We start from the raw sequence: 25,929 nt of genomic DNA, 5'->3' as shown, positions 1-25,929 counted from the left end.
GTAGGCTGAACTGGGGTGACCACTGGATCTCAACATCCAGCCCGTCGCCCAGTTTCACCGTACTTGCTTGAAGATCTCACAGGAACACTGGAGAAAAAAAGCTGTCTAAAAAAAGTATTTCTAAAAAAAATCCTGCCAGGACCGAAGATCCTAGCAAGGAATCTAGGTCCTTACTCCTAACTAGACAGAAAAAAATGGATTTTTGTAAAATCTTACCGTAAAATCCTTTTCTCTTAGCTCATTGACAGACGTAGTCCTCGGTGATTCAACACCCTCGGGTTATGCTGCCCTCTACAGGAGTAGGACTAGACAGGAAAGAAAATGTTCTGGCCACACCCTAGGGGCAGTCCCAGAGGGTATATCCTCTCACTTCCTGCTCTAGCAAATCAGTTATGTCACAAAGCAGTGTTTAGAGAATTTAACCCAACCCAACTCAAAAACAGAGGGGCGGGTACTACGTCTGTCAATGAGCGAAGAGAAAAGGATTTTACGGTAAGATTTTACCAAAATCCATTTTTCTCTATCGCTCATTGACAGACGTAGTCCTCGGTGATTCAACACCCTCGGGACGTCCCAAAGCAGTACCACAAATGAGGGGTGGGAAAATGGAAATCAAATCCAATCTAGAAGGCCCAACCGGTGCCAACTAGAAGTTTACAATGCTCATCCTCAATGATGAGACTCAACAGAAATTTTTCAACAGAAAAAAACCCCCGAGGTAGACCACCGGTCTCCTCAAATTGCGGCCTGCAAAACCTTGCGGACAAATGAGGCATCCGCCGATGCCATCACATCAATCTTATAAAATTTTGTAAAAGTATGTATCGACGACCAGGTGGCCGCCTTACATACCTGGACCACTGACGCCTGATGGCGATAGGCCCAGGAAGTACTGAGCGCTCGAGTGAAGTGCGCCCTAACAGGGAACGGAGGATTCCGACCCTTAATAGAATAAGCCTGTACCACCGTCTGACTGATCCATGTAGATATGGTCGCGGCAGACACAGGCAACCCCCTTCAAGGGCTATCCGTGATCACAAAAAGTGAGTCCGTCTTACGAAAACCACTTTAGGAAGGAAGGATGGATTCGGAAGAAGAACCACCTTATCCCTATGAACCACCAGATCTGGGGAACGACAGGATAATGCGGCCAGTTCTGACACCCTGCGTACAGAAGTAATGGCCACCAAGAAGGCCACCTTCTGGGATAATGTAAGCAAGGGAATCTCCCTAATATCTTCAAAGAGAAGTTTCTGAAGAACCGACCACACTAAATTAAGATCCCAGGCCGTAAGGGTGCGCGCACTGGCGGAGCCAGATGTCGCACCCCCTGGATGAAATTCCGCACCAAGGAATGATTAGCCAAAGGTTTCTTGAAAGAAGATTGCTAACGCCGAAAACCTGACCCTTGATCGTGCTCAAGGATAGTTTCTGCTCAACCCCTTGTTGCAGACAGACCAAAATTCGGGTCACCGAATAGGTATGTGGGGGAAATCCAATAGATTCACACCATGCAATATAAGACTTCCATGTGCTGGAAGTCGCTTTCCTTGCTTTAACTGGAGGTAGGAATAACTGAAGCTGACACTCCCTTGTCCTTCAGTACCTGGGTCTCAATGGCCAGGCCATTAAGCCAGCGACTGTAAAGCAAGATGGAAGATCGGTCCCTGAGACCGCAAATCCTCCCTGAGAGGAAGTCTCCAAGGAGCGTCCGCGACTAGCCTCACCAAGTCGGCGTACCAGGCTCGACGAGGTCAGTCCGGAATTTCCAGAATAACTGGAATTCCCTCCACCTCTATCCTGCGAAGAAGTTCCCGCAGCAACTTGAGAGGATGGAAGGCATGCCGTAGCTGATACTGCCCCCACGGGGCAATCAGCGTTTCTGCTGCGTCCGCTAGAGGATCGCGGCGCGAGCTACAAACCTCCGCACCTTCCTGTTAAGCCAAGGTGCCAACAGATCCACATCCGGGATGTCCCAATGAAGGGACAGCTAGTGAAAAACCTCTGGATGAAGAGGCCATATGCGATTGGATCCGAATCGGGCTGCTCTAGAGCTGCTCGATCCAGTAAATCAGACAAAATCTGATCGCTCTCAGTTCCGATACCCTTATTGGTAATCTGGATACTATCGGAAGAAATGACTTCCCCTGGTTGAGCATCGGAGACTTCCTGGTCCGCTCGCTCAACCGGATCAGATTGTCCCGGGAATCGGAATTCTGATTCCATTAAAAAAGAATCTCCTTCAGGAGAATTCGGGTATGAGACTGGGTATACGGTACTGCCTCTAAGAAGGCCACCATCAGTCCCAGCCAATTGACGGACAGCAACATCCGAATCGTTGACTGAACCTTCTGGAGTTTCTCCGCAAGGAGAAACTCTCTTGCCCAGGATGTATCCAACCTTAGGCCCAGATAGTTCAGTCTCCTGGTGGGAACCAGGGATGATCTTTGGGAAAGCGAAAAAACGATGTCCTGCGATGATGGGGATATAAAGATAGGCCTCCTAAATGTCTATGGACGCCAGGAAATCCCCCTGATGCAGGGAGGCCACCACTGTACGGATGGACTCTATTTCTTCCCAAGTCCAGATTTGGACGCACCTTGCCCTCTTTCCTGGGCATTGTGAATAGGTTTGAATAGAACCCCTGAAACCGTTCAATGTTAGAAGGGAAGAATCGCACCGGTGGAAGTGATCGAAACTCGATCCTGTGTCCTCCAGAAACCGGTGAAGACATCCCCCCCACCCCAGAGATGGGTTAGGGGCGCATCAGGCTGTATCTTCAGGCTTGGCTGAGCCGGACTTTTTGTTTAGCCGACCAGCACCCTTTGAAACCCCACTAAAGGGGCTTTGGAGGGTTTCGCCTTATCGCCCGCCCTCGCGGAACAAACAACTCTTTATGAGCAGAAAAGGAAGGTCCTTGTTAGTTACGAGGTCCTTTTATCCTAACAGTCTGTGGCAAGACAGCAGGTGGTACCGTCTATCCTATAAAGAGGAATTCCTCAAACGGATAGCACCTAGCCATGCGTTTGGAAATAACAGGGGTTCGTTTCAAAACGACCCCATTTGGGTAATGGAAAATCCTTTGCCCTTTTGGTAGTACCAAAAAGGAATCTCAGTCTCAGCTACCTCTGCCGTTGTAACCTCAAGACTAAAGGTTTCCCGGACGGACACAACTAGTGCATCCACCACTCTTGTGCTATGGCGGAGGCAGAAACGTGCTCCTCACTGCTGAGGAGATATTACCTGAGACAACAGCCCCCTAAGAGGGACCTGCAACTGCATTGACTAGCTCCGAATCCGTATCTGAAGTATCTGATAAACAATAGGGGTAGGCGGGGGTCGCTTCTTGACCCCCGTCCCTGACAGGCCACCTCCACCCGGGATACCAAAGACTCCAAAACTGCCGATAATGCATTAAAAACAAGTGGGGTACTGGAGGGTCCTGCGGCCACCTTGAGGGGATCAGGTGGGGATACCTATGCAGCAGGGTCAATGATTATACAAGACACTTGCCAGCGACAAAAAATGACAAAGTAAAAAACTTTTTTCTTTTTTTTTTTGTGTCCCCCAGTCGCAACAGCGCCCCTCAGTGTTACCTGCCTTTTTGGACCCCACAGAGAGAGAGAGAGAGAGAGAGAGAGAGAGAGAGACCCCAAGGCTCATCCCTGATGCACAGAAGTTTTCATCAGCTTGCTCAGTGCTTGTCTTGTTACAGACAGGAAGTCTTTGGCCCTATTTCCTGGGTAAAGGAGGCGGCTCCGCCCCTTAACACGCCTGCCGGCGCCTCCCCCTGGCTCCATGAGGTGTTTGAGTCACCTCAAACATGGCCGCCCCCATGCTGGAGACACGAGGCTACACCAAAATGGCGGCCTCGTGCGATCTACCAGACAATGGCGGCGGCCTGCACAGAATAGCGGCATGTCTGCAGAAGGATCTCGGCCTCACAACCCTTCACCCTCATGGTGGTCAGCGTGGTCGGCGGTACCGGACCCTGGCGGGCCGTATGCGGTCTGTGGCCGTCGGGAGGCATCTGCTTAGCTGGAGGAATGATCTGGAATGCAGTATACATGTATAGACATCGCCCTGTGGCTACTGACAGGTAGGATACCTTATACTATCACAGTAAAGTTCTAGTACTGCCACTGACTACAATCATTTTCACATTTTTACAATTAGATTGTCAGCTCCCAAACCAAGCCTCCTGGCTTCTTGTACACAAAAATCACACTCAATTAGGGGGATCTGTGACATGTTATAGGATAGAGGTGAACCCATCCTTACCATTACAGAGAGGGGCCCGCGTTCACCACAGGACCCGTCAGGGGGAAAGGGGGAACATACTACTCACCATACCGGAACCAGGCGGGCGCCAACTCCTGACAGTACCCCTCTCCACCGAGGTAGGAGGGCTGTCGACCAATACGGACGCCGTGACTCATGGTCTTTGGCGTTTCAGTGAGACGTTTAACTCGCAGGGTCAGTCCCCGTCCAGTGGGACTATGTCGCGGCCGACCCAGCGCGGAGCTATGGCCTGCACGCGCTCGTAGGCTGAACTGGGGTGACCACTGGATCTCAACATCCAGCCTGTTGCCCAGTTCAGCTTTCTTGCTTGAAGATCTCACAGGAACACTGGAGAAAAAAAGCGGTCTAAAAAATCTTTTCTAAGAAAAAAATCCTGCCAGGACAGAAGATCCCAGCAAGGTATCTAGGTCCTTACTCCTAACTAGACAGAAAAAAACTGATTTGCTAGAGCAGGAAGTGAGAGGATATACCCTCTGGGACTGCCCCTAGGGTGTGGCCAGAACATTTTCTTTCCTGTCTAGTCCTACTCCTGTAGAGGGCAGCATAACCCGAGGGTGTTGAATCACCGAGGACTACGTCTGTCAATGAGCGATAGAGAAAACTGATTTGCTGTAGCAGGAAGTGAGAGGATATACCCTCTGGGACTGCCCCTAGGGTGTGGCCAGAACGTTTTCTTTCCTGTCTAGTCCTGCTCCTGTAGAGGGCAGTATAACCCGAGTTGATATTAATCAAGGAGGACTACGTCTGTCAATGAGCGACAGAGAAATTATTTTATTAAAAGTGCAGGTTAAAAACAATAGATAAAAGGTGAATATGTTGTAAACAAAAACTTAGAACAAATCCTAACGGGTTAGTGAGTATATCCTCCAAAACACACTTAATAGTGATAAATTAATGTGCTTTTCTTATCACCAACTCAAGTGTCAAAAAAAGAGGTGTCTCAACAAAGACCAAATCCTTAGTTAGTTATTTTGTTTAACACTATTTTTCTTGTACACTTCCACTATCTATTTAGGATTCACTTAGCACTATTTGCCATTTCACTTATCACCATTTATATTATCACCTATTTATCAGCATTTTTTAATCATTTAAGGTTACTTTCTTTTCAATTGTACTGTGACAAATTTATTATATATTATTCTAGGTATATACGAGGACATACCCATTTATTGTAGCACCTTGCACTTTGTATTACGCCCTCTGGTGGTCATTTTTTATATTCATTTTTTATATTCCTAATACCATCTTATCTTGATCTTTTACCTCGATCATTGAGTTTTACCTTTGCATCATATATTTATATACTTATTCCTCAATCATATCTGTGTTTTAACACACAATATTTTTTATATTTCTTATATACCTATTTGCACCTTATAGAACAAGCAGCGCCATCCCCTTCAAATTTACATACATACTTATATAGCTTTCCGGCTATAGTTTAAGGGAGGCTGCAGCTTACCTGTGCACACACCCAATTTATCCTCTGACATCCTTAGCGCGGATTCATTCAGACACAATCACAGAATCAGACAGACCCCTGTCCTTTTAACACCTTACTCTCAACAGCCAAGCTGTTAAAGCCAGCAACTGTAAAGCAGGATGGACGATCAGACCCTGAGATAGAAGATCTTCCAGCAGAGGAAATGTCCACGGACCTGTGACCTTTAGCCGAATCACGTCGACGTACCAGGATCTCCGGGGCCAAACGGGAGCCACTAGAATTACCAGAATCCCCTCCAACTCGACCCTGCGTAGCAGGCAAGATAAAAGTTTCAGAGGAAGAAAAGCATAAATTAGCCCGTACAAGTTCCAGGGAGCCACCAGGGCATCTACTGCATCAGCCAGAGGATCTCTGGACCAAGCCACAAACTTTGAAACTTTCCTGTTTTGTCTGGAGGCGAACAGGTCCACATCTGTGGTCCCCACCGGAGACACAGCTGGTGGAACACCTGTGGATGCAGGGACCACTCTCCCTGATCCCAGGTTTGACGACTCAGGTAGTCCGCGCCTGCCAATGGTCTATGCTGGGAACATACACGGCGGATAGGGCTCGGACGTAGTCCTATGCCAAGCGCAGGATCTCGGCTACCTCAAGAGCCGCCAGGGGCACTCGTGGTGCCCGTTTGATGATTGACATTGCCGTGACATTGTCAGACTGAACTCAGACAGAACACCCCTTGAGATTGTCCGTCCAGTGGAACAGGCTCAACTTGATTACTCTCAGTTCCGGAACGTTGATTGGGAGCTTGGACTCTTCCAACGTCCAGGCCCTTTGAACAATTAGGGTGCCCAGCACTCCCCTCCCCAACCGGTCAGACAGGCATCTGTCATCACCACCGTCCAGAATACTGAAGGAAGGATTTCCCTTGGAGAAGATTCGGAGAGCTGAGCCACCAATTCAGGGAGTCCTTGGATCTCCGACTCAAACGAATCAGACTGTCCAGGGATAGAAGATCCTTGTCCTATTTGACAAGGATCTCCTGTTGCAAAAGTCTCGTGTGGGCCTGAGCATATGGTACAACCTCAAAGGAGGACATCATCAGGCCCAGCACCTGCATAGATGACCTGAGAACACCAGGTGGCAAGCCAGCAGCGACAGAATAGCTTCCTTTAACTTCTGTAACTTCACAGGAGGTAGAAATACCTTTGCTGAATCTAGGATAATCCCTAGATACTCCAGTCTGGTTGTTGGAACCATGGCATTTTTCTGAAGGTTGAGATTCCAACCGAAATGCTTCAGAGTGTGAATGGTCACCTCCAAATCCCGTTCCAATGTCACAGACGAGTCCACTCGGAGAAGATCGTCCATGTACCCCAGAATCGCTATTCCTCTGTCGTAGCAGAGCCAGGATAGGGGCTAACACCTTGGTGAAAACCCTGGGAGCAGAGGTGAGACCAAACCATACTGCCACAAATTGAAAATGGTCCTTGCCCACCGCTAAGCGGAGGAATCGATGACCCTGGCAAAAAGAGACATGGAGACAGGCATCCTTGATATCGATCAAGGCCAGCAGGTCCCCCTGATGCAAGAACGCCGCCACTGACCTCAGGGACTCCATGCAAAATTTCTGGACGCGCACAAAGCAGTTAAAAGTTTTGAGGTCCAAGATTGGACGCAATTTGACCTCCTTCCGTGGAACAGTAAACAGGTTTGAATAGAACTCTCAAAAGCTTTCCTGATGAGGAACTGGTACAATCACGCTTTGTGACAGCATATCCCGAATCGCTTACTGCAGCCCCGCAAGCGGTCTGGGGACAGCTGAAGATTGGAGGGAAAAAATCTGTCTGGCGGATGGGAACAAAACTATCTTGTACCCGGACTGAATTACCTCGTGGACCCACCTGTCGTGCAACTGTGAGGTACGAGGATCCAGGAAGTAACAGACACATCTCCCACCCCTGAAGTGGGTGGGAGGAACCAAAAAGGCGATCACCCTAAAAAGGGAAGATCCGCCAAAAGCTTCTTAGAAGCCTGGTCGGCCGACCAGGACTTTAGCCAGGTCGCACGTCTGATGAGCACACCTACCACTGACGCTCTGGCAGCGAGGAGCAGAACGTCCAGGTTAGAATCGCATACAAATTGCAGAGTGTGCGATAATTGGTCAGCGAGTTCCAGGGCAGATGACGGTAATGGGGTTACCATCAGTGCCTCTCTCAGAACCTTTACCCGTTCAAACATAGTCTGAGAGACTAGAATAGTAGTCAGGGCAGGCCTGAGAATAGATCCTACTACTGTATACAGGTGTTGGGATAAGACCTCAATACGTCTGTCAACCGGTTCAGGGAGAGATGAGGATTCTGCCACCAGTAAAACTGTGGCCTTGTGAATACCGCATATCTGGGGGTCCACCTGAGGGGGGGACCGTCCATTTGCTTAAGAATGCTTCCTCAAACGAGTAGCGTCTAGCCAAAAGTTTGGGAATTGCAAGCGAGCAATTTGGTCGCCGCCATTGTTCCTCCACTAAGGCAGACAAGACTTCGGGACAAGGGAAAACCTTCGCCGATTTCTTTGCCCCAAGGGATCCAAATGATACCAAGGCTCCTTGCGATTGAGAAAACGCATTCGTGATTTTTAGGGTGTCCCTCACTGAGAATATTAAAGCATCTACCAGGGCCTTTTCCTGTGCCAAGGCAGGTGTCGAAACATCCTCTTCCGCGTCAGAAAAATCTGAATGCAGGGACGCATCCTCCAAAAGGGGGTCTGCGTCGCTGGCGACCATATCGGCTTCAGAATCTGAGATTAGACAGGCGAGGGCCGAGGGCGTTTCTTTGAAAATGCTTTGTCCATTTTTCTGGACATTTCTTGCATCACAGACAATAAAGTCATCTCATGAACATCAATAGCGGGCCTCAACGATACGTATCATCGGGGGTCGCAGACAAACTTGGGGTATCCATCTTAGACATATGGCCAAACAGTAGGATTGCACAGTAAGAATGTAAAGTGCAGACAGGGAAACGGGGAAACACCAGAACCTGCACCGCAATGGGTTAAGCAGAAGCTTCTCCTGAAAACAGGAGCAATGGCCTAAGAGGGAGCAATCTGCGCCCAATCGCCAAATATCAACGCCCCTGAGGCTAAGTGAGGTTACAAAGGCACCACAGGTCCCAGCAAGTCTGCACTGCGCCTTTAAGAGGCAATCGCGATGCACCCAGCGCTACCTGGGGGGATAATCCTAAGCCACCTACAGGCCTGAAACCCCTCTGAAGATGAAAAGGTTAAGGCCAGGGTAATTAAACTCCAATAGAGTAATTACCACATGGAGAACACAGCAAGGGCCATCAGCAGCATGGAGAAGAGAAGGTAGGAGGAAACGCCCCCGCCCACAAGAGCCAGAAGTTCCTGTGCGGTTTTGTCTCCGGCTCCAGCAAAATGGCCCCCAGCATTACAGTGATAGGGATACCCAGGCAGGCTGCTGAGGCCTGTTAAGGCTGCAGGCCACGGCATATTGGTGGCTTCACGCCGATGAGCACGTGACCTCGGGCCTAGTGAGGCCTACCCTAGTAACAGGCCTGGGGGCCCTGGCAGGTGTCATCCTGGCAGGGGTCATCCTGGCAGGGAACATCCTGGCGGATGACACACCCCCCCCACCCTCCCAAGGTAACGGTATGAAGTGCAACCATGTACCCCCCTTCCGAGGCCGCCCCCCCCCCCAACATGTATAGCACCTGAGGCGACTTACATAGGGGGACCCCCCCCACTAAAAGTGTCCCGGGGGTCCGGAGCCCAGGGTAGGGAGAGGTCAGGGTAGGAAGGGAAAGGTCCCAGGTGACCCCCTCATAGTGGAGGAGGGTGGTAGGAGGTATGGGTACCCGAGGGTCCTACTCACCTATGGAGGAGCACACGTCCGCTAACCAGACGGGGGGGACTGTACTTACCGGACCATGCTGCTTAGGGCGCTACTGTCCCACTGGTCCAATACCCTCCTGCAATCAGCCATCCCAACTCAGTTTGGTAGCAAGCAGTTAAAGTCCAAAGAACCCCAATAGAGGGGCGGGGGGGGGGGGGCAACTGTCGCCACCCACTCATACAGTCTTCACCAATGGGATGTCCCAAAGCAGTGTAGACATGTGGGGTGGGAAACGCAACCGTCAGAAAAGGCAACGCAGCACCCAAAGCAGAGAAAGGAACCTTACGTGAACAGAAAGGTATCCTCCGGTAACATAAAAGCTCAACTGGAGGAATAACCCAGGAAAGCAAAAAAACAAGGGGAAAACAACAACCCCAAACAAACAGTCAGGGCCCTGCAAAACTAGGGTCCCTTTAAGGTACTGCCGCACACAGAACTTTGCGGCCAAAAGAGGCATCTGCTAAATCCAGAACATCAAGTTTATAGAACTTTGAAAAGGTGTGCACAGACGACCAAGTCGCAGCCTTGCACACCTGGGCCACCGAAGCCTGATGCCGGAAGGCCCAGGACGCACTCACCGCTCTGGTAGAGTGTGCATTAACAGGGAAGGGGGGAACCCGTTCCTTAATCGAACAGGAAGGACAAAAAGAGAATCCGACTTCCGAAAGGATTCAGTGGACGACAGGTAAACCCTGATCGCCCTGACAACATCCAAGGAATGCAAAGCAAACTCCTTAAGATGTTTGGAATTCGCACAGAGCGAAGGCAAAACAATGTCCTCATAAAGTGAAAGTCAGAAACCACCTTTGGAAGAAAAGACTGGTTAAGTCGCAAGACCACCTTATCCTTATGAACCACCAGGTAAGGGGAGCGGCAGGACAAGGCCGCCAACTCCGACACTCTGCGGGCAGAAGGGATCGCCACTAAAAAGGCAACCTTCTTAGACAGCAGAGGCGAAGAAATTTCCCTGATGTTTTCAAAGGGAGAACGTTGTAGCACGGACAGAACCAAGTTCAAGTCCCATGGAGGTAGAGGCGCCCTCCGAGGAGGGGCCAAGTGACGCACACCTTGAACAAAGGTGCGAATCAGAGAGTTAGACGCCAAGGGGCGCTGAAAAAGAACTGCCAGTGCAGACAACTGGCCCTTAATAGTGGTCAACGCAAGGCGCTGGTCCACACCAGTTTGTAGGAAGGCCAACACCCTCGCCACCGAATAGGACCGAGGAGGGAAGCCCCTGGCTTCACACCAGGCAAAATAAGCCTTCCAGGTAAGATAATAAACCTTTCCAGACGAGGCCTTCCTTGCTTTTAGCAAGGAAGGAATGACCTCCGAGGAGAGACCCCTGTCTCTCAGGACCTGGCTTTCAACAGCCACGCCGTTAAAGCCAGCGACTGCAAAGCAGGATGGAAGATCGGTCCCTGAGACAGATCGTCCTGTAACAGGAGCCGCCATGGAGGCTCGACGGCTAGTTGAATGATGTCCGCATACCAAGACCGGCACGGCCAGTCTGGTGCCACCAGAAACACCAACGTTGATTCCGAGACCAACCTGCGAAGGAACCTGGACAACAACTCAATCGGAGGAGAGGCATACATCAGACGATATCTGTGCCAAGGCACCACCAGCGCATCCGAAGCGTCTGCCAGAGGATCGCGCATTCTTGCCACGAACCTTCCCACCTTGTTGTTTAGCCGGGACGCGAACAGATCTACGTCCGGGGATCCCCATTTTGCACACAGCATTTGAAACACCTCCGGGTGCAGGGACCATTACCCCTGGTCCAGGGTCTGGCGGCTCAGATAATCGGCCTGCCAATTCTCCACACCCGGAATGTGAACTTCCGAGATCGCCGGGACGTGAGTCTCGGCCCAGGACAGAATGCTGGTCACTTCCTGGGCCGCCCGGGCACTCCTGGTGCCCCCTTGGTGGTTGATGTAAGCCACCGCAGTGGCATTGTCCGTCTGCACCCGTACAGGGCGGCCCTGAAGACGATATGACCAATGGAGCAGGCACAGCCTGATCGCTCTCAACTCCAAGATGTTGATCGGAAGAGAGGACTCCTCCGCCGACCAAATGCCCTGGGCAGACAGGTTGCCCAGGACGCCACCCCAGCCCTACAGGCTGGCATCCGTGGTAATCACCGTCCACAGCAACGGCCGGAAGGATTTCCCCTCTGCTACAGCCGGAGACTGGAGCCACCACAGAAGATCCAATCTGGTTTGGCGACTCAGACACCCTCTGGTCCAAGGACTGAGGATGCCTGTCCCATCTGGCCAGGATCAACGCTTGGAGAGCCCGCGTGTGAAACTGAGCAAACGGTATCGCCTCGAAGGCTGACACCATCAAACCCAGGGACCGCATACAGGTCCTGAGCGACAGACTCGTTGTCCCTGAGGGACCCGACCTCGTTCTGCAGGGTCCGGAGCTTGTCCTCCGGCAGAAACACCTTCGCTTGGGCAGAGTCCAGGACCATTCCCAAGTATGGGAGACGAACCGAAGGAGACAAAGTCGACTTCTGAACGTTGATGGTCCATCCGAACTCCTGGAGCGTCTGAACCGTGGTGGACAGATCGCGCATCAGGCTCTGACTGGCACTGGATCTTAACAGGAGATCGTCCAGATATCCCAAGACCGCAATGCCTTGTGCCCTCAATAGGCCCAGAACAGGAGCCAGCACTTTGGTAAAGACCCTTGGAGCCGAAGCGAGACCGAAAGTAATGCCACAAACTGATAGTGTTCCTCCGTGATAGCGAATCGGAGGTACCTCTGATGACCCTTGAATATGGGGATGTGTAAATACGCATCCTTCAGGTCGATGGAGGCCAGGAAATCTCCCGGACTCAAAGAGGCCACCACCGAGCAGAGCGATTCCATGCGGAACTTTTGAACGCGCACGAAGCGGTTCAGAGCTTTCAAGTCCAGAATCGGACGCACCATGCCCTCCTTTCTGGGCACAGTGAACAGATTTGAATAAAACCCCCGAAATCTGTCCCGGTTCCGGGACGATTACCCCCTGGGCGAGCAGATCCTGCACCGCTCGATGCAGATCTTGCAACCGATCTGGGGTCAAATGAAGATTTGAGGGAAAGAATCTGTCCGCTGGTCGCGAAAGGAATTCAATCTTGTAACCCGATCAAATTATTTCCTGAACCCACCTGTCCGGAATCCGGAGCAGCCAAGGTTGGAGGAAACCACGCAGACGTCCCCCCCATCCCTGAAACGGGTGAGGGCGCCCCTTCAGGCAGTGGCGGACTGGGCTGCCGCACCAGCCTGGGCTGCTTTTGGCTTGCCCGCCCAGGGCTTTCTCTGACCACTGTGGCCCTTGAAGGGTTTCCCCTTGCCCTGCGCCTTGAAGGCACAAAAGGGCCCCTGGTTTGGTCTCAACAAAAGGGCCCCTGGTTTGGTCTAAAGGAGGGGCGCCGCTTACCGCGGAAAGACTTACCCATAGGATACTGGGGCAACAGAGTGCTTTGGCCGCCAGTGACACCCTTAACCAACTCATTCAGGGATTCCCCAAAAAGGCGAGACCCCGCATAGGGGATGTCGGACACCGTTTTCCGGGAAGTATGGTAAGCAGACCAACTTTCAGTCAAATCAGGCGATGGTTTACCACCGCGACACTGGATAGGCGCGCAGCTAACGGGGCCTCATTTAAGGCCGCATCGCACAAATACATGACCCCTTGATAAATCTGGTCCACCATCTCCAGTGTAGTAGGGGGAGCAGAATCAGCCACGAGGGTGCGTCTAAGCACCTTGGTCCAATCCGCCACGGCTTGAGCCACCATTACAGAGGCGAAGATAGGTTTCAGCATGGAACCCGCCACCATGTAAGCATGGCAGGCAAGAGAGATTCCAGCCTCCTATCCGTAGGATCCCTAAACACCAGAGAATCCTTGGTGGGTACTAGAGTGGCCTTGTTTAACCTGGCCACAGTGTGATCCACAGTAGGAGCCACACACCAGCGCGAATCCGTAGGAGACGCAAAGGGGTAAAGAAGTTGAAACTTTTTGGGCACCACAAAAGTGCGCTTTAAGTTACGCCATTGTTCATTCACAGTTGCGTGAAACTCAGTGGGGCAAGGAAAAACCTGCACCGCCTTACGGGATCTGTGTGTACCAAAAGAGGACACTATCCCCAGATTATTGGGCTCATCCTCTAAATGTAGTGTTTCCTTAATGGAAAGGATCAGCGCATCCATAGCTGTGCGGTCCTCCCAGGGGGGGAATCATCCACCCCCACAACCTCCGCCTCCCCCTCAGACTGAGAAGAGCGAGACCCTTCAAGGGGCACGCTACCTACGGCAACCATGTCAGACTCAGAATCAGATGAAAAAGAGAGAGCCTAGGCCTTTTTCCAGTACGCTGTGCGGACATCAGAAAATCCACTTTTGACGTCAAAGTCGCAAGTGCAGAGGATTCAGATGACCCTGAACCCTCCATCAAGGCTGGGGGAAATTTGCAGTCCTGGGACTCCATAATAAAAAAAAAAAAAGTTTTTTTAAGTACTGGCCCTTTAAGTGCACCGCGATCCTCCGCAGTACACCGCTATGAGGGACTATGCAAAACGACCCCCCAAGCAGGAATAAGCTGACAGCCAGAGGTATTCCCACAAAAAAGACAGCCAGACAGACCCCACAAGTGTTAGCTACACGCCTGCCGATCTCCTCTATGCAGAAAGAGGAAGTGATGTCACCGCAATAGGCTGAACTAGGATTTCAGACCAAGGAAAATAGGTTGCCCATAGAAAGTAATGGGAGGCTTCGGTAACATGGCCGCCAACGTGCTCAGAACACGTGCAAAAAACACATTGCCACACACAAGATGGCGCCGCAAGGCGCCAAAACACACTACATACACTGCTGTATAAGCGCCCACGGTGAAGCCAGCATGCTGCCCACACCTAAAATGGCGGACCGGCGGTTTTTAACCCTGCAACGGTCGCCGCACGTGTCTACACCTCCAAAAGCACCATAAAGTGACATAGGAGAGGGACCCCCACAAACCCACATAGCGCACCAGCTGTGAGAGAGCCCCCGCAGGGACCGGGATCAGGGAGCCCAAAAACGCACAGACATGAGGGGATAACACAGACACACAGGACTGCCAGCCACAGACAGAGGCCCCACACAGAGTGTACTTACCGTACCCGACGGCGTGGGGTGCCTCTCATCGACGGTAAACCTCCCACCCTCAGATGGCGGGGGTGCCGTCAGCCAAAAACGCAGGATGCTAGCAGTGTATGGAGAACCGTGGGGAGACGCCCAGGCGAGGTAGCCACCTCGCAGGCTGCATTCCTGAGGAGAGGGATGGGTCGTTTGCGGAGCCAGGGCGAGAACACATAGCCCGCTAAACGCTCGATGGCGGGCTGGGATTCCATAAGGCCCACTGTCCTGGAACACCAGGACGACCAATGCGACTCCCAGCTCCACAACGCCGTCATCATCTTGAAGAAGTGACTAACTAAACGCTGATAAAATAAACAGCTAGTAGTGCAAAGAAAAAACACATTTTTCAGAAATAAAATCATAAGAACAGAAGAAAAGGCTGAGACTGTAGCCCCAGCACAGGGAGAGCCTATCTCACTCCTAACTAGGCAGAAGACAAACTGAGTTGGGATGGCTGATTGCAGGGGGGTATTGGACCAGTGGGACAGCCCCCATAGGTGTGTCTATGTAAATTACTTTGTTTTTAACAAGTCTTATGCCTAGCTTGCTCCTATGGATAAGAGGTCAATACCCATTGGTGAAGACTGTATGAGTGAGTGGCGACTGTCAGAGGACATAAGAGAAAAAGGATATTCAGAGCCTTAAACATGCCTGTCAGTACTGTTCAATCACCTATTAAGAAGGGGAAAATTTAGGAATCTCTTGATAACAAGCCAAGGTCAGGTAGACCGAGAACGATTGCAGTCACAACTGCTAGAAGAATTGTTGGGAAGACAAGGAAAATCCCATGGGTAACCTCAGGAGAAATACAGGCGGCACTGGAAAAAGACAGTGTGGTTGTTTCAAGCATCACAATATGTGCCAAGCAGGATCCAGTGCCCAAAAAAACATTTTGGCAAGCTGTTTCTATGGTGTGAGGTCCCGGTACGGCTCCCAATGTTTTACCAAGGTTGTTGAGGTACTGCTCTAGATACCCTGCTTCTATTATTTTAGCTTCTATTATTTTAGAAGACCATGAAGAGATTTTCGAAGAACTGTTTGAAGAATCCAAAAGTAAAAAAATAAGCTAGTTAAGCCAAGGACGATTTCTCTGTAAGAGAGAAGTCAAACCCCCTTAAATCTATAGCACAAATCTGAAGAATGGGGTAGGGTTATAGGGAGATGCCCTCAAAAGCATGCCAGTTTGCAATCACCTGAAGGTACCAGTCTACAACCCAGGGTCTATGAAATGTCAACTCTGTGTACTGTACAGTTAAAATATTTTTTAAAAAAAATTTACATTTTGCTTAGTTGAGTAAATCTCAATACTTGTAATCTCATTTCCTGCCAGCCGGAGCAGTTATAGCCAGGACAAGGGCAAAGCCCAGGCTTACTTTAAGCATATACACAAAAAGGGTAGGTCAATGCAAAACAGATATATTAGCTTTTGGTGGATGTTGGTATGATGCATTGCTGCATTCAGCCTGCTGTACAACTTTAGGACTTTGTGTTAACATATGTGCATTTCTAGTTTTAGAAGGCAGCATCAGCCATTAGGGGTAGTTATTTACGCTATTTATTTTGTAGCTAGAACAAACAAAGGAAACACAGAAGAAAAAGCACACACAAGAATCCTTGGGCATGAAAATTTTACAAGTACAGGGGCCTAGCAAGCGCCTCTCTTTCTGAAGCATTTTGGCCAAAGAATGGCGAGTTGGTACTATGACTTCCTTTTCTCAAGAACAGCTGTGTTAGCAAGGGAGGAGCTTGGCTTTGCTGGACCTTATGCTTCCATAAACTTTTTGAGTGCCACAAATTCTCAGAAACAAGCAGCACTTACTGTTTGCTCACTTATGGTTTATCAAATATCTAACACCTGCTGCAGAGCTAAAGGATAGTTTGTGAGAGAAGAAAAACCAGACTGGATTTATAAAGAAATAAATGCATTGCTTACTATAAATACACCCCTTACTAGCTGAAGATAGCAGTAGTGGGGAAGAAATTTGTCATGAGCTACTGTGCAAAATACACTTCAGGCATTTAAAATTTTAAATTTTAAAACGCAATTCAGCTGAACAGCACTATTAGGAAGAGTCAACAAGTAATCAAAAGAGAAACATACTTACAGCTAAGTGCAAAGGGCTAACTGGTACAGTGCTTTCCACATCATCCAGGCAGTTAAATGACATCTCTAGGAGCTGGAATACACAAAGACATTTTCAATCAGGAATAAAGAGCGGAGTTGTATGCCATCAATACAAGGATTATTAGCATTAGGTGATAAACAAAAGTAATAGACACTCACTAGTTCCAAGTTCTGTCTGTTGCCAAAAGCAGCTGCATAATGAACAGCAGCATATCCCTGTTTATCACGAAGTGAAGGGTCGGCATTGTTGTCCAGCAGGTATTCTAAGGCACTGGAAGAAATGAAATCTATTACAGAAATACTATCAAAAAGGGATAGCTATAATTGTGTTATTGATTGCAATGTTTGCATTACAATCCCTTTCAACTTTTTTTTTTATAAGAAACAGAAGAGAATCAGGGCTCTGAACAGAGCAGGTCCCCCGCTTTTGCTCCTGGCTTCTCCTTCTCTGTGTGCCACCATAGAGATTAACTGCCTATAGTGGCACACCTGCAAGCAGGATCCCAAACCAAACCACGCTGGCTCCTGTGTTCAAAGACACAGAAAGTGCAACTCGGTCCCTCGGGAAATGGCTCCCGCTATTCTCAGCCAAGCCTGGGAGAGAAGGGAGAGAGCCGCTACAGATGGGTACACCACTGGCTCAAGACAGGGCTAAATATAAGGATGGAGGGGATGTGAGGGGGCATACTGGTACCTAAACATTTTTTTTACCTTAAAGCAAAATGTTTAGAATTTGGAACCACTTTAAGAAAACACCTACATGAAAGCCTCCTTTTCCAGTGAAGCTTTCTCATCTTCTCCTGACTCCTGTCTTGTGACAGAGTTAGAGTCTGTTGATCTGAAGGAGAAAAAAAAAAAAAAAAAACCACAATAAAGAGTTGTTCAGAACATAAACATGGTTATACCTTTGTTCATCTGAGATACGTAATTTATTCCTAATTTGAGTTGACATATTTCACCACCTCTTCCAGTATTCTATAAATCCAAGCTTACACAAATGTTCCAAACAACACACAAGGATGTTTTGTTACTCCAGTAAAAAAGAAAAAAACTTTAAGGCAACCATGAGTTACCAGGTGACTGGACACTTACAAAAGCTTTGCTGGTAACTGTCGCCTAGTGTTCCCATATAAAACTCATAAGGGGCCCACTCTGAGGCTCCATTTTTTTTTTTTTAAAGCAAGCAATAAGGAGATTACAGAGGAAGAGGGGAGGGACCTGTATCCCAAATAATGAAATTTACAGGTACATTATCCTATTATCTTAATCGTACAGTGCAGGATGCAAGAAGGAATGCTTAGCTCGTGGGGTGTCAAACTATATATTGAGGGGTGGGAAACAAAAACAGCCAAAACTGCAGCAATAGGCCCGCAGGAAGAGCAAGAGGCATCAACAGACCCCATTAAACAGTTAACAGGTGCACGGATCAGAAGAGCCAACTGTCAAAAAACTGTTTTGAAAACATTAACAGAAAAACAGGCTGGGGCCCTGCAACTCTTGAGAAGAACCAATGCAAGATGCTGTAAGGAACTCAAGTACCCCATTTTCAGAAATGAAGGTTTGGATTCCAGGATGCTTTATCCACATGAAGCTGAAGAAACAGGAGGAGACAAGAAAGAACACAGACGGAGGCAAGGAAGAACTATGGCTGTTAGGATTAACAGAGAAGAAAGTTCCTTTCAGGGCAAATAACCTCTTTGAACACAAAGGAGGGCTCTGTGTGGGCAATGGCATCTAAAAAAGTACAGAAAATTGCAAAAGCAACAAGAAATGCAACTTCTTTCAAAATGGAGTGCACAAGAAGTGCCACGAGTTTAGGAAGATATACAAGTCTTAACCAAGACCTGCCGGGTACCAGGGTTGGGTATTCTGCAATTACAAAACAGAAGAGGGTGCAGCGTGAGAAAAAACAAGTTCTAGGATGGGGTTCCCCATCACCACGCTAGGTGAGAACTACCTCCCATGAAAGATTACCAAGTGTGGGAGAAGTGATCCATCACAGGGCTTGACAAACCCCAGGCGCCAGGTCGCATTGGCAACTAGAATTATCGGCCTAGGGTACACTGCGACAAGACTCTCCCGCAGGCTGCGGCTCCCTAACAAGTGCCGCGCGATGTCCCTGCTGTCGGTGTCAGCTGCGACAGAACGGAGCCAATGCTTCCTGTATAGTTCCTACTCCATCCTGTCACAGGTGGAGTGATATCAAATGCACTCCGCCTGTGAGAGGAGTCCGAGAGATACAGAATGCATCAGCTCTGCATGCTTTCTCCAGTGCCGCTCCTCACTCTCAGCAGTACCCACAGCAGTAAACGCCAGCAGTAAGTCACATGTGCTAGGGATACAACTATTCCCCAGCACATAACTGTAAATATCCCATATCAGTGAATATCAGGGCATTAGGGGATGCTGGAGTTTTATGGATGAGAGTCTGTAGAGTAGTCCTATATTTATTAAAAATGTATTCTAGGATGGGCAGGCAAGTACCTACAGACTGCATATGTGGGAAGGAAAACATTAAGAGGAAATACAACTAAACAGGAGCAATATGATCTTTTCCAGTACTAGGTGGGTAAGAGATGTCGACCAATGCCAAGGCCAGTTTGTTCAAGGAAGCGAGAGTAGAGGGGCCTCTCTGCTCATAAAACAGACAGCCTGGTGAGGTCAGAATATGAGGGTTGTAGGCCTATGTCCAAAAACTGGAGTTTTTTTACTCTGAGTTTAAGAAGAACACAGCTTTACTTCTTAACAGATAGGTTTGATGCCACCACCTTAAGAGTGCAGGATGCTAGGTGCAACTTAAAACTAAAAGCACGACTGAGGGGCAATGCTCTGATGGTGACCAAACCAACCTTTTACAGTACAAGACAAGAACACAAAAAACACTGGAAAAAAAAAAAGACTAGACAGGTGCGGTGTCCTTCAATGAACTCAAAGAAAAGGATTTCACAGGGAGAATAAAAATCTAATTTTCTCTATCATTAATTGAAGGACACAGCTTTGCTTCTTCATGAATGGGACATCCCAAAGCAGTGCCTAAAATAAATAAAAGGGCTGGGCCCTGCCTGGGGAAGAAACCCCAGGTGGAACACAAACTGTTGCCTTCAAAACCTTTCGGCCAAAGCTGCGATCCACTGAGGCAGCTACGTCCCACCTTAGAAAACCTGAGCAAAATGTGGATTGGGGATCAAGCAGCTGCCTTGCAAACCTGAACAAAAGCAGAATAATGAAATGCCCAGGACGTGCTAGGTGCCCTGGTAGAATGCACAGTAATTGGGAACCAAAGACCTTGTCTAGGACCCTTCAAAATGATTTAGACTTCTGAATAGCACTGTCGCCAACAGCACAACTCTAACGACTCTGACCACATCAGGGCAATGGAGAGTCATCGCTGCACTCGGCTGAGAGGGATATTGACAAAAAGTAGGTAAGAAAATATCATAGGGGAGATGAAAAGGCTGACACCATGTTGGCAAAAAGGCAACTTAGGATAAAGAACCACCTTGTCCTAATACAAAGCCACAAGCCCAGACACTCAACAGACTGAAGAAATGGTTACCAAAGCCGAAAAGAGGTATACTGGACAATCCCAAAAGGGAGCCAAAGGATGGCGAAAAAGAGTGGCTGACAGTGACCCGGCCCTTAACCATACTGAGGGCCAGTCAGCGATCCACGCTCCTTTGGAGCAAGAATGTGGGCAACTTAAAACTTGTGGGGAGGAACCCCAAGAGACTTGCAATTAGCAAAATAGGCCTCCCAGTTAAACGATAGGTTCACATTTTATAAAAAAAATAGGGCACTTTTTTTGTATCCGTTAACCACTTAAGCCCCGGAAGATTTCACCCCCTTCCTGACCAGGGTCTATTTTGCGATTCGGCACTGCGTGACTTTAACGGACAATTGTGCGGTCGTGCGACGCTGTACCTAAACGAATTTGATGTCCTTTTTTTTCCCCACAAACAGAGCTTTCTTTTGGTGGTATTTGATCACCTGTGCGATTTTTTGATCATGCACTATAAACAAAAAAAGAGCATCAATTTTGCAAAAATAACAATATTTTTTCACATTTTTTTTTATATGAAATTCCCCCCCCAAAAAAAAAAAAATGTAAAAATCAAAATTTTTTAACATTTTAGGCCAATTTGTTTTATGCTACCTATGTTTGGTAAAAAAAAAAAAAAATAATCCCAAAAAGCGTATTTTGATTGGTTTGCGCAAAAGTTATTGCGTTTACTAAGGGAAAGATTTTTGTCATTTTTGTTGTTTTTTTTTTTTTTTTTTTTTTTAACGAGTAATGGCGGCGATCTGCGATTGTTTTTTTTTTTGCGGGACTGCGGCGGACAGATGACATTTCTGACACTTTTGGGGTTACCAGTGACATTACTGCAGAAATCAGTGCTATACATATGCACTGTTACTGTAAAAATGACACTGGCAGTGAAGGAGTTAACTCTATTGGAGAGGGAGGGGTTAAGTGTGTCCCTAGGGGCGTGTTTCTGTGATTGGCTGTGGCTACTAGTGTAAGAACAGAGATCAACGGTCCTACATAGTAGAACCGTGTGATCTCCATTCTTACACAGGGAAGAATGACAGGCGGCTTTGTTTACATTAGCCGCCTGCCTTTCTTCCGGTGTAACGGACGATCGCGAGTGCCCGGCGGACAGCGCGAGGGGGGGGGGGGGGGTGTCGTGACCGCGCGGGAGCGCACCTCCGGCAGCGCGCGCTCGCTCCCTAGAGCGTCACAGGCTAGCGACGTGGTCCTACGTCGCTTTGCCTGTGAGGGGCTGACAGCCGCAGTAAATAGTCGTGAGACGATCGGCAAGCGGTAAAAAAAAACAAAAAAAAAACAAACAAACAATCAGTTTAGTTGCAAGCAGTGAAGACACAAAAACCAACCTCATCAGAGGGGCGGGTGCTGCGTCTGTCCAAACTCCAAAGGCTAAACCACCTTGTAAAATTTGGTAAAGGTGTGCACAGATGACCAAGTCGCTGCCTTACAAACATGGCCTGATGGCGGACAGCTCAAGAAGCATTCGGCGCTCTAGTAGAATGAGCCTTCACAGGGAAAGGAGGAACCTGACCCTTGAGTGAATAGCCTGAAAAAAGCCTGAACAACCGTCTGCTTGATCCATCTCGAAATGGTCACAGCGGACGCAGCCAAACCTTGCGAGGGCCGTCTGTAAGGACAGAGTCCGATTTCCTAAAGGACCGAGTACACCAAGAAATGTACCTTCAAAAGAGTCAGAATCACAGTCAGAAAGACCTCTATCCTTTAACACTTTGCTTTCAACAGCCAGGCCGTTAAAGACAGAGACCGTAAAGCAGGATGCAATAGCCGTCCTTGAGATAGTAGATCCTCCCGCAGAGGAAAATGCCATGGAGGATCCACGACCATCTTTACCAGCTCTGTGTATCAAGACTGCTGAGGCTAGTCTGATGCCACCAGAACGTCCGGAATGCCTTCCATCGCCACCCAGCGAAGAAACCGCGGCAGGAGTACGTGTGCAGGAAAGGCATAAATCAGCCGATACTGGCTCCAAAGAGCCACCAGAGCGTCTGTGGCGTCGGCCAGAGGATCCTGAGACCTGGCCACAAACCACTGAACTTTCCTGTTGAGGCGGGATGCAAACAGATCCACGTCCGGGGTCCCCCACCGGACACACAGAAGATGAAACACCTCCGGATGAAGGAACCATTCCCCTTGATCCAACACCTGATGACTCAGGTAATCCGCCAGGCCAAATTCTCCACACCTGCAATGTGGACTGCGGAAAGAACCGAAACATTGACTTCCGTCCCAAATAAGAATCTCGGCCACCTCCTTGGCTGCCAGAGCAGCCCTCTTGATGATTGATATAAGCCACGGCTGTGGCACTGTCCGACTGAATCCGAACCGGAAAGCCACGTAGCCGAATCGTCCAGTGAAGCAGGCAGAGCTTGATCGCTCTCAGCTCCAGAATATTGATCGGCAAAGAAGCCTCTTCCGTCGCCCAAGTCCCCTGGGCACAGAGCTTCCCCAGCACTCCACCCCAGCCTGTCAGGTGGTGACCACCATCCAAAACACTGGCAGGAAGGACTTGCCCCGACAAGACAGGAGACCGGAGCCACCAAGAAAGAGCCGCCTTTGTAGGATGGCTCAAGGGAATCCTCTGGTCCAGTGACCGAGGATCTTTGTTGCATTTCGCCATAATCTCCTTTTACAAAGGTCTCCAGTGAGACTGAGCAAACAGGACTGCTTTGAAGGTCGACACCATCAGACCCAGGGCCCGCATGCAAGCCCGCAAGGAGGACTGATTGGCCTCCATCAGAAGCAACCTGACTGTTTATTGCAGCTTATGAAGTTTGTCCAGGGGAAGAAAAACCCTCACCAGAGCAGAGTCGAGAGTCAGCCTGTACTGAAGGCGTCAGAGCATATTTGTTTAAATTGATCATCCACCCGAATTCCTGAAGGGTCTGAATAGTGATAGAGATGTTGCCCAGCAGAGCTGAGTGGGAATCTGCTTGCAACAGGAGATTGTCCAGATATGCCACAATTGAGGCACCGCGCTGACGTAACAAGGCCAGCACTGGGGCCAGGACCTTGGTAAATACTCTGGGAGCTGAGGCGAGACCAAAGGGTAAGCCCACAAATTGAAAGTGCTCCTTTGCCACCGCAAAGCGGAGGAATTGCTGGTGTCCCTCGGAAATGGGGACGTGGAGATACACATCTGAGATCGATGGAGGCCAGAAAATCTCCCTGATTCAATGATGCCACCACTGACCAAATAGGCTCCATTCAAAACTTCTGCACCAACACAAAGTGGTTCAGAGCTTTGAGGTCCAGAATTGGGCACACCTTGCCCTCTTTTCTGTGCACGGTGAACAGGTTTGAATAGAAGCCTTGAGAGCGTTCCTGTGGAGGAACCGGCACAATCACCCCTTGAGCCAGGAGATCTTGCACAGCCTCCCGCAGATCCTTCAAATGCCCTGGAGACAGGTGAGAAGGAAGTCCAGGTGTACCGAAAGAAGCGCAGGTGTCCCTTCATGCTGAAGATGACTTGTCAGCAGCACCTGACTGACCGGCCTTGGGTTTGCCCCAATGCTTTTTAGCCCCTCCAGAAGCTCTGAACGGCTTACCTTTTTGTTGCGCCCCAGAGGCACGAATTAACCGCTTGTAAGCAGTAAAAGAAGGCCCCCGCTTAGTACGGGGAGTCTTACCCTCGGAGGACTGAGGAAGAAGAATACTCTTCCCGCCAGTCAAGCCTGTGATCAACTCATCCAATAAGTCGCCAAACAAACGCTGTCCCAGAAAAGGGAGGTCAGCTAGGGCCTTCTTAGAAGCTTGGTCAGCCGACCAGATCTTCAGCCAAACCATGCATTTCAAGGCAATGCCCATGGCCCAGACCCTGGCCACCAGGGGAACCGCATCCATAGACGCATCAGACAGAACACCAGAGCCTGGATCGCCTGGTCCAAAAATTCCAGCTGTTCTGGAGGAACAGTCTCGGGGTCCAAAGACTCCCGCAAAACCCCTAATCCATTCCGCACCGTCTGTGAGACTAAAACTTACAAACCGGTTTCAAAATGTAACCTGCCAACACGTGAAGATGGAGGGAAAGGGATTCAACCCGCATGTCCTCCGGGTCCGTAAAGACCAGAGAATCTTCCACAGGCACAAGGGTAGATTTGTTTAATCTGGAGACAGGATGGTCCACTTTAGGTGGCACCGTCCAACGGTTGGAAACCTTTTCAGCAAAAGGATACTGGCGTTTAAAGCGCTTTGGCACAACTAACACGTGCTTGTGGTCATTCAAAATATCGCGAAAAGTGTCGTGACAAGGGAAAACCTTGCCAGCTTTCTGAGACTTCTGGGAGTCGAAAGCCACCTGCGTTCCTGCCGGCGTGTGCTCCTCAGCCAATTTTAAGGTATCCTGTACTGAAATAATCAGGGCTTCCACGAAAACACGTTTCCGCGCTGCAGCTGAAGACGACAAGACCTCTTCACCATCTGAGCGCGACGACAACTACCCCTCAGGTAGGGGAGCGTCTGGGGCAACCACTTCAGCCTCTGAATCAGATGACACCTCCATTGATGGAGAAGGCAGCAGCCGTTTACGGCTATCAACCTTTTTCATGACTAAATCAACTTTAGATGCCAGGCTTACAAGAGCTGCTGAAATCGCAGCCAGCGACTGCAATCCGGACTGTCCAGGAGTCGCACAGAGTGGGTCTGAGGGTGATAACACAGTTTGGGACTCCATAGTGCAATTTGAAAAAACGGAGTACCGTCGCTTTAAGAGCGCCAATCGCGGCAGCCACCACCAAAAACAGTGGTCTGCAGGGAAACCCTTTAAACCAAACTGACAGCAGAACGTGCAAGGATATGTCTGCAGGGACCCCAAAGTTCTGTACCACCTCAGACAAAGCTTCCTCCTGATCGCTCCAGCAGCATGGAGAGAAAGACAGGAAGTGACCTCAGTCAGCAGCAGGAAACAAATGCACAGGAAGTAATGTCACCTGAAGAAAGGTCACGCTGCTCTGCATAACACAAGCTACACAAAAATGGTTGCCCATATAGATTAATAGGAAGCTCAGGGACTGGAAGAATCAATTAACTACCATGGCCGTTACTCCACAGCGCTGTGGTAGTTTGAGAACAACAAGCTGACACCGTAAAGGATGGACTTGTAGTTCATTCATACACAAGGCTCTGTGTATGAATGACGTGGCCGTCCTGATTTCAAAAACTGACAGCTAGTACGGGGAACTTCTCCCTGTACTGCAGTAACAGGGAGGAGAGGGAAATTGGGCAGCAACTGCAGCATTGGGGACATGTTACACGTTCCACCTTAAAAATGTGTGGAACATGCAACATGTTACCAAAGGTGAACTTATCCTTTAAGAGAATAGATTAATTGAAAAGTAGGTGTCCAAGCCCTAAGCACTGAAATAACAGCTGGGGAGAAGGCCTAGCCCTTCAGCACTTTGGCTCTAAACAGCCAA

The 25,929-nt window shown here is 49.2% G+C and overlaps 1 protein-coding gene across 2 annotated transcripts in view; it reads right to left on the bottom strand.

Moving 5' to 3' along the window:
- The window catches only part of ANKRD52 (ankyrin repeat domain 52), a 223,126-nt gene that overhangs the window by 75,645 nt on the left and 121,552 nt on the right, over positions 1-25,929 (bottom strand). For both annotated transcript variants that reach the window (XM_082245880.1, XM_082245879.1), the window contains 3 exons: positions 17,711-17,788; positions 17,110-17,221; positions 16,931-17,002 (listed from right to left, as the gene is read on the bottom strand). In XM_082245880.1, coding sequence (XP_082102006.1) covers positions 16,931-17,002; positions 17,110-17,221; positions 17,711-17,788 — 262 coding nt within the window. The remainder of the gene's footprint in view (positions 1-16,930; positions 17,003-17,109; positions 17,222-17,710; positions 17,789-25,929) is intronic.

Source organism: Pelophylax lessonae (assembly GCF_965119305.1).
Source record: "Pelophylax lessonae genome assembly, chromosome: 2".
Lineage (NCBI taxonomy): Eukaryota > Metazoa > Chordata > Amphibia > Anura > Ranidae > Pelophylax > Pelophylax lessonae.
This window is presented reverse-complemented; position numbering and strand designations above follow the sequence as displayed.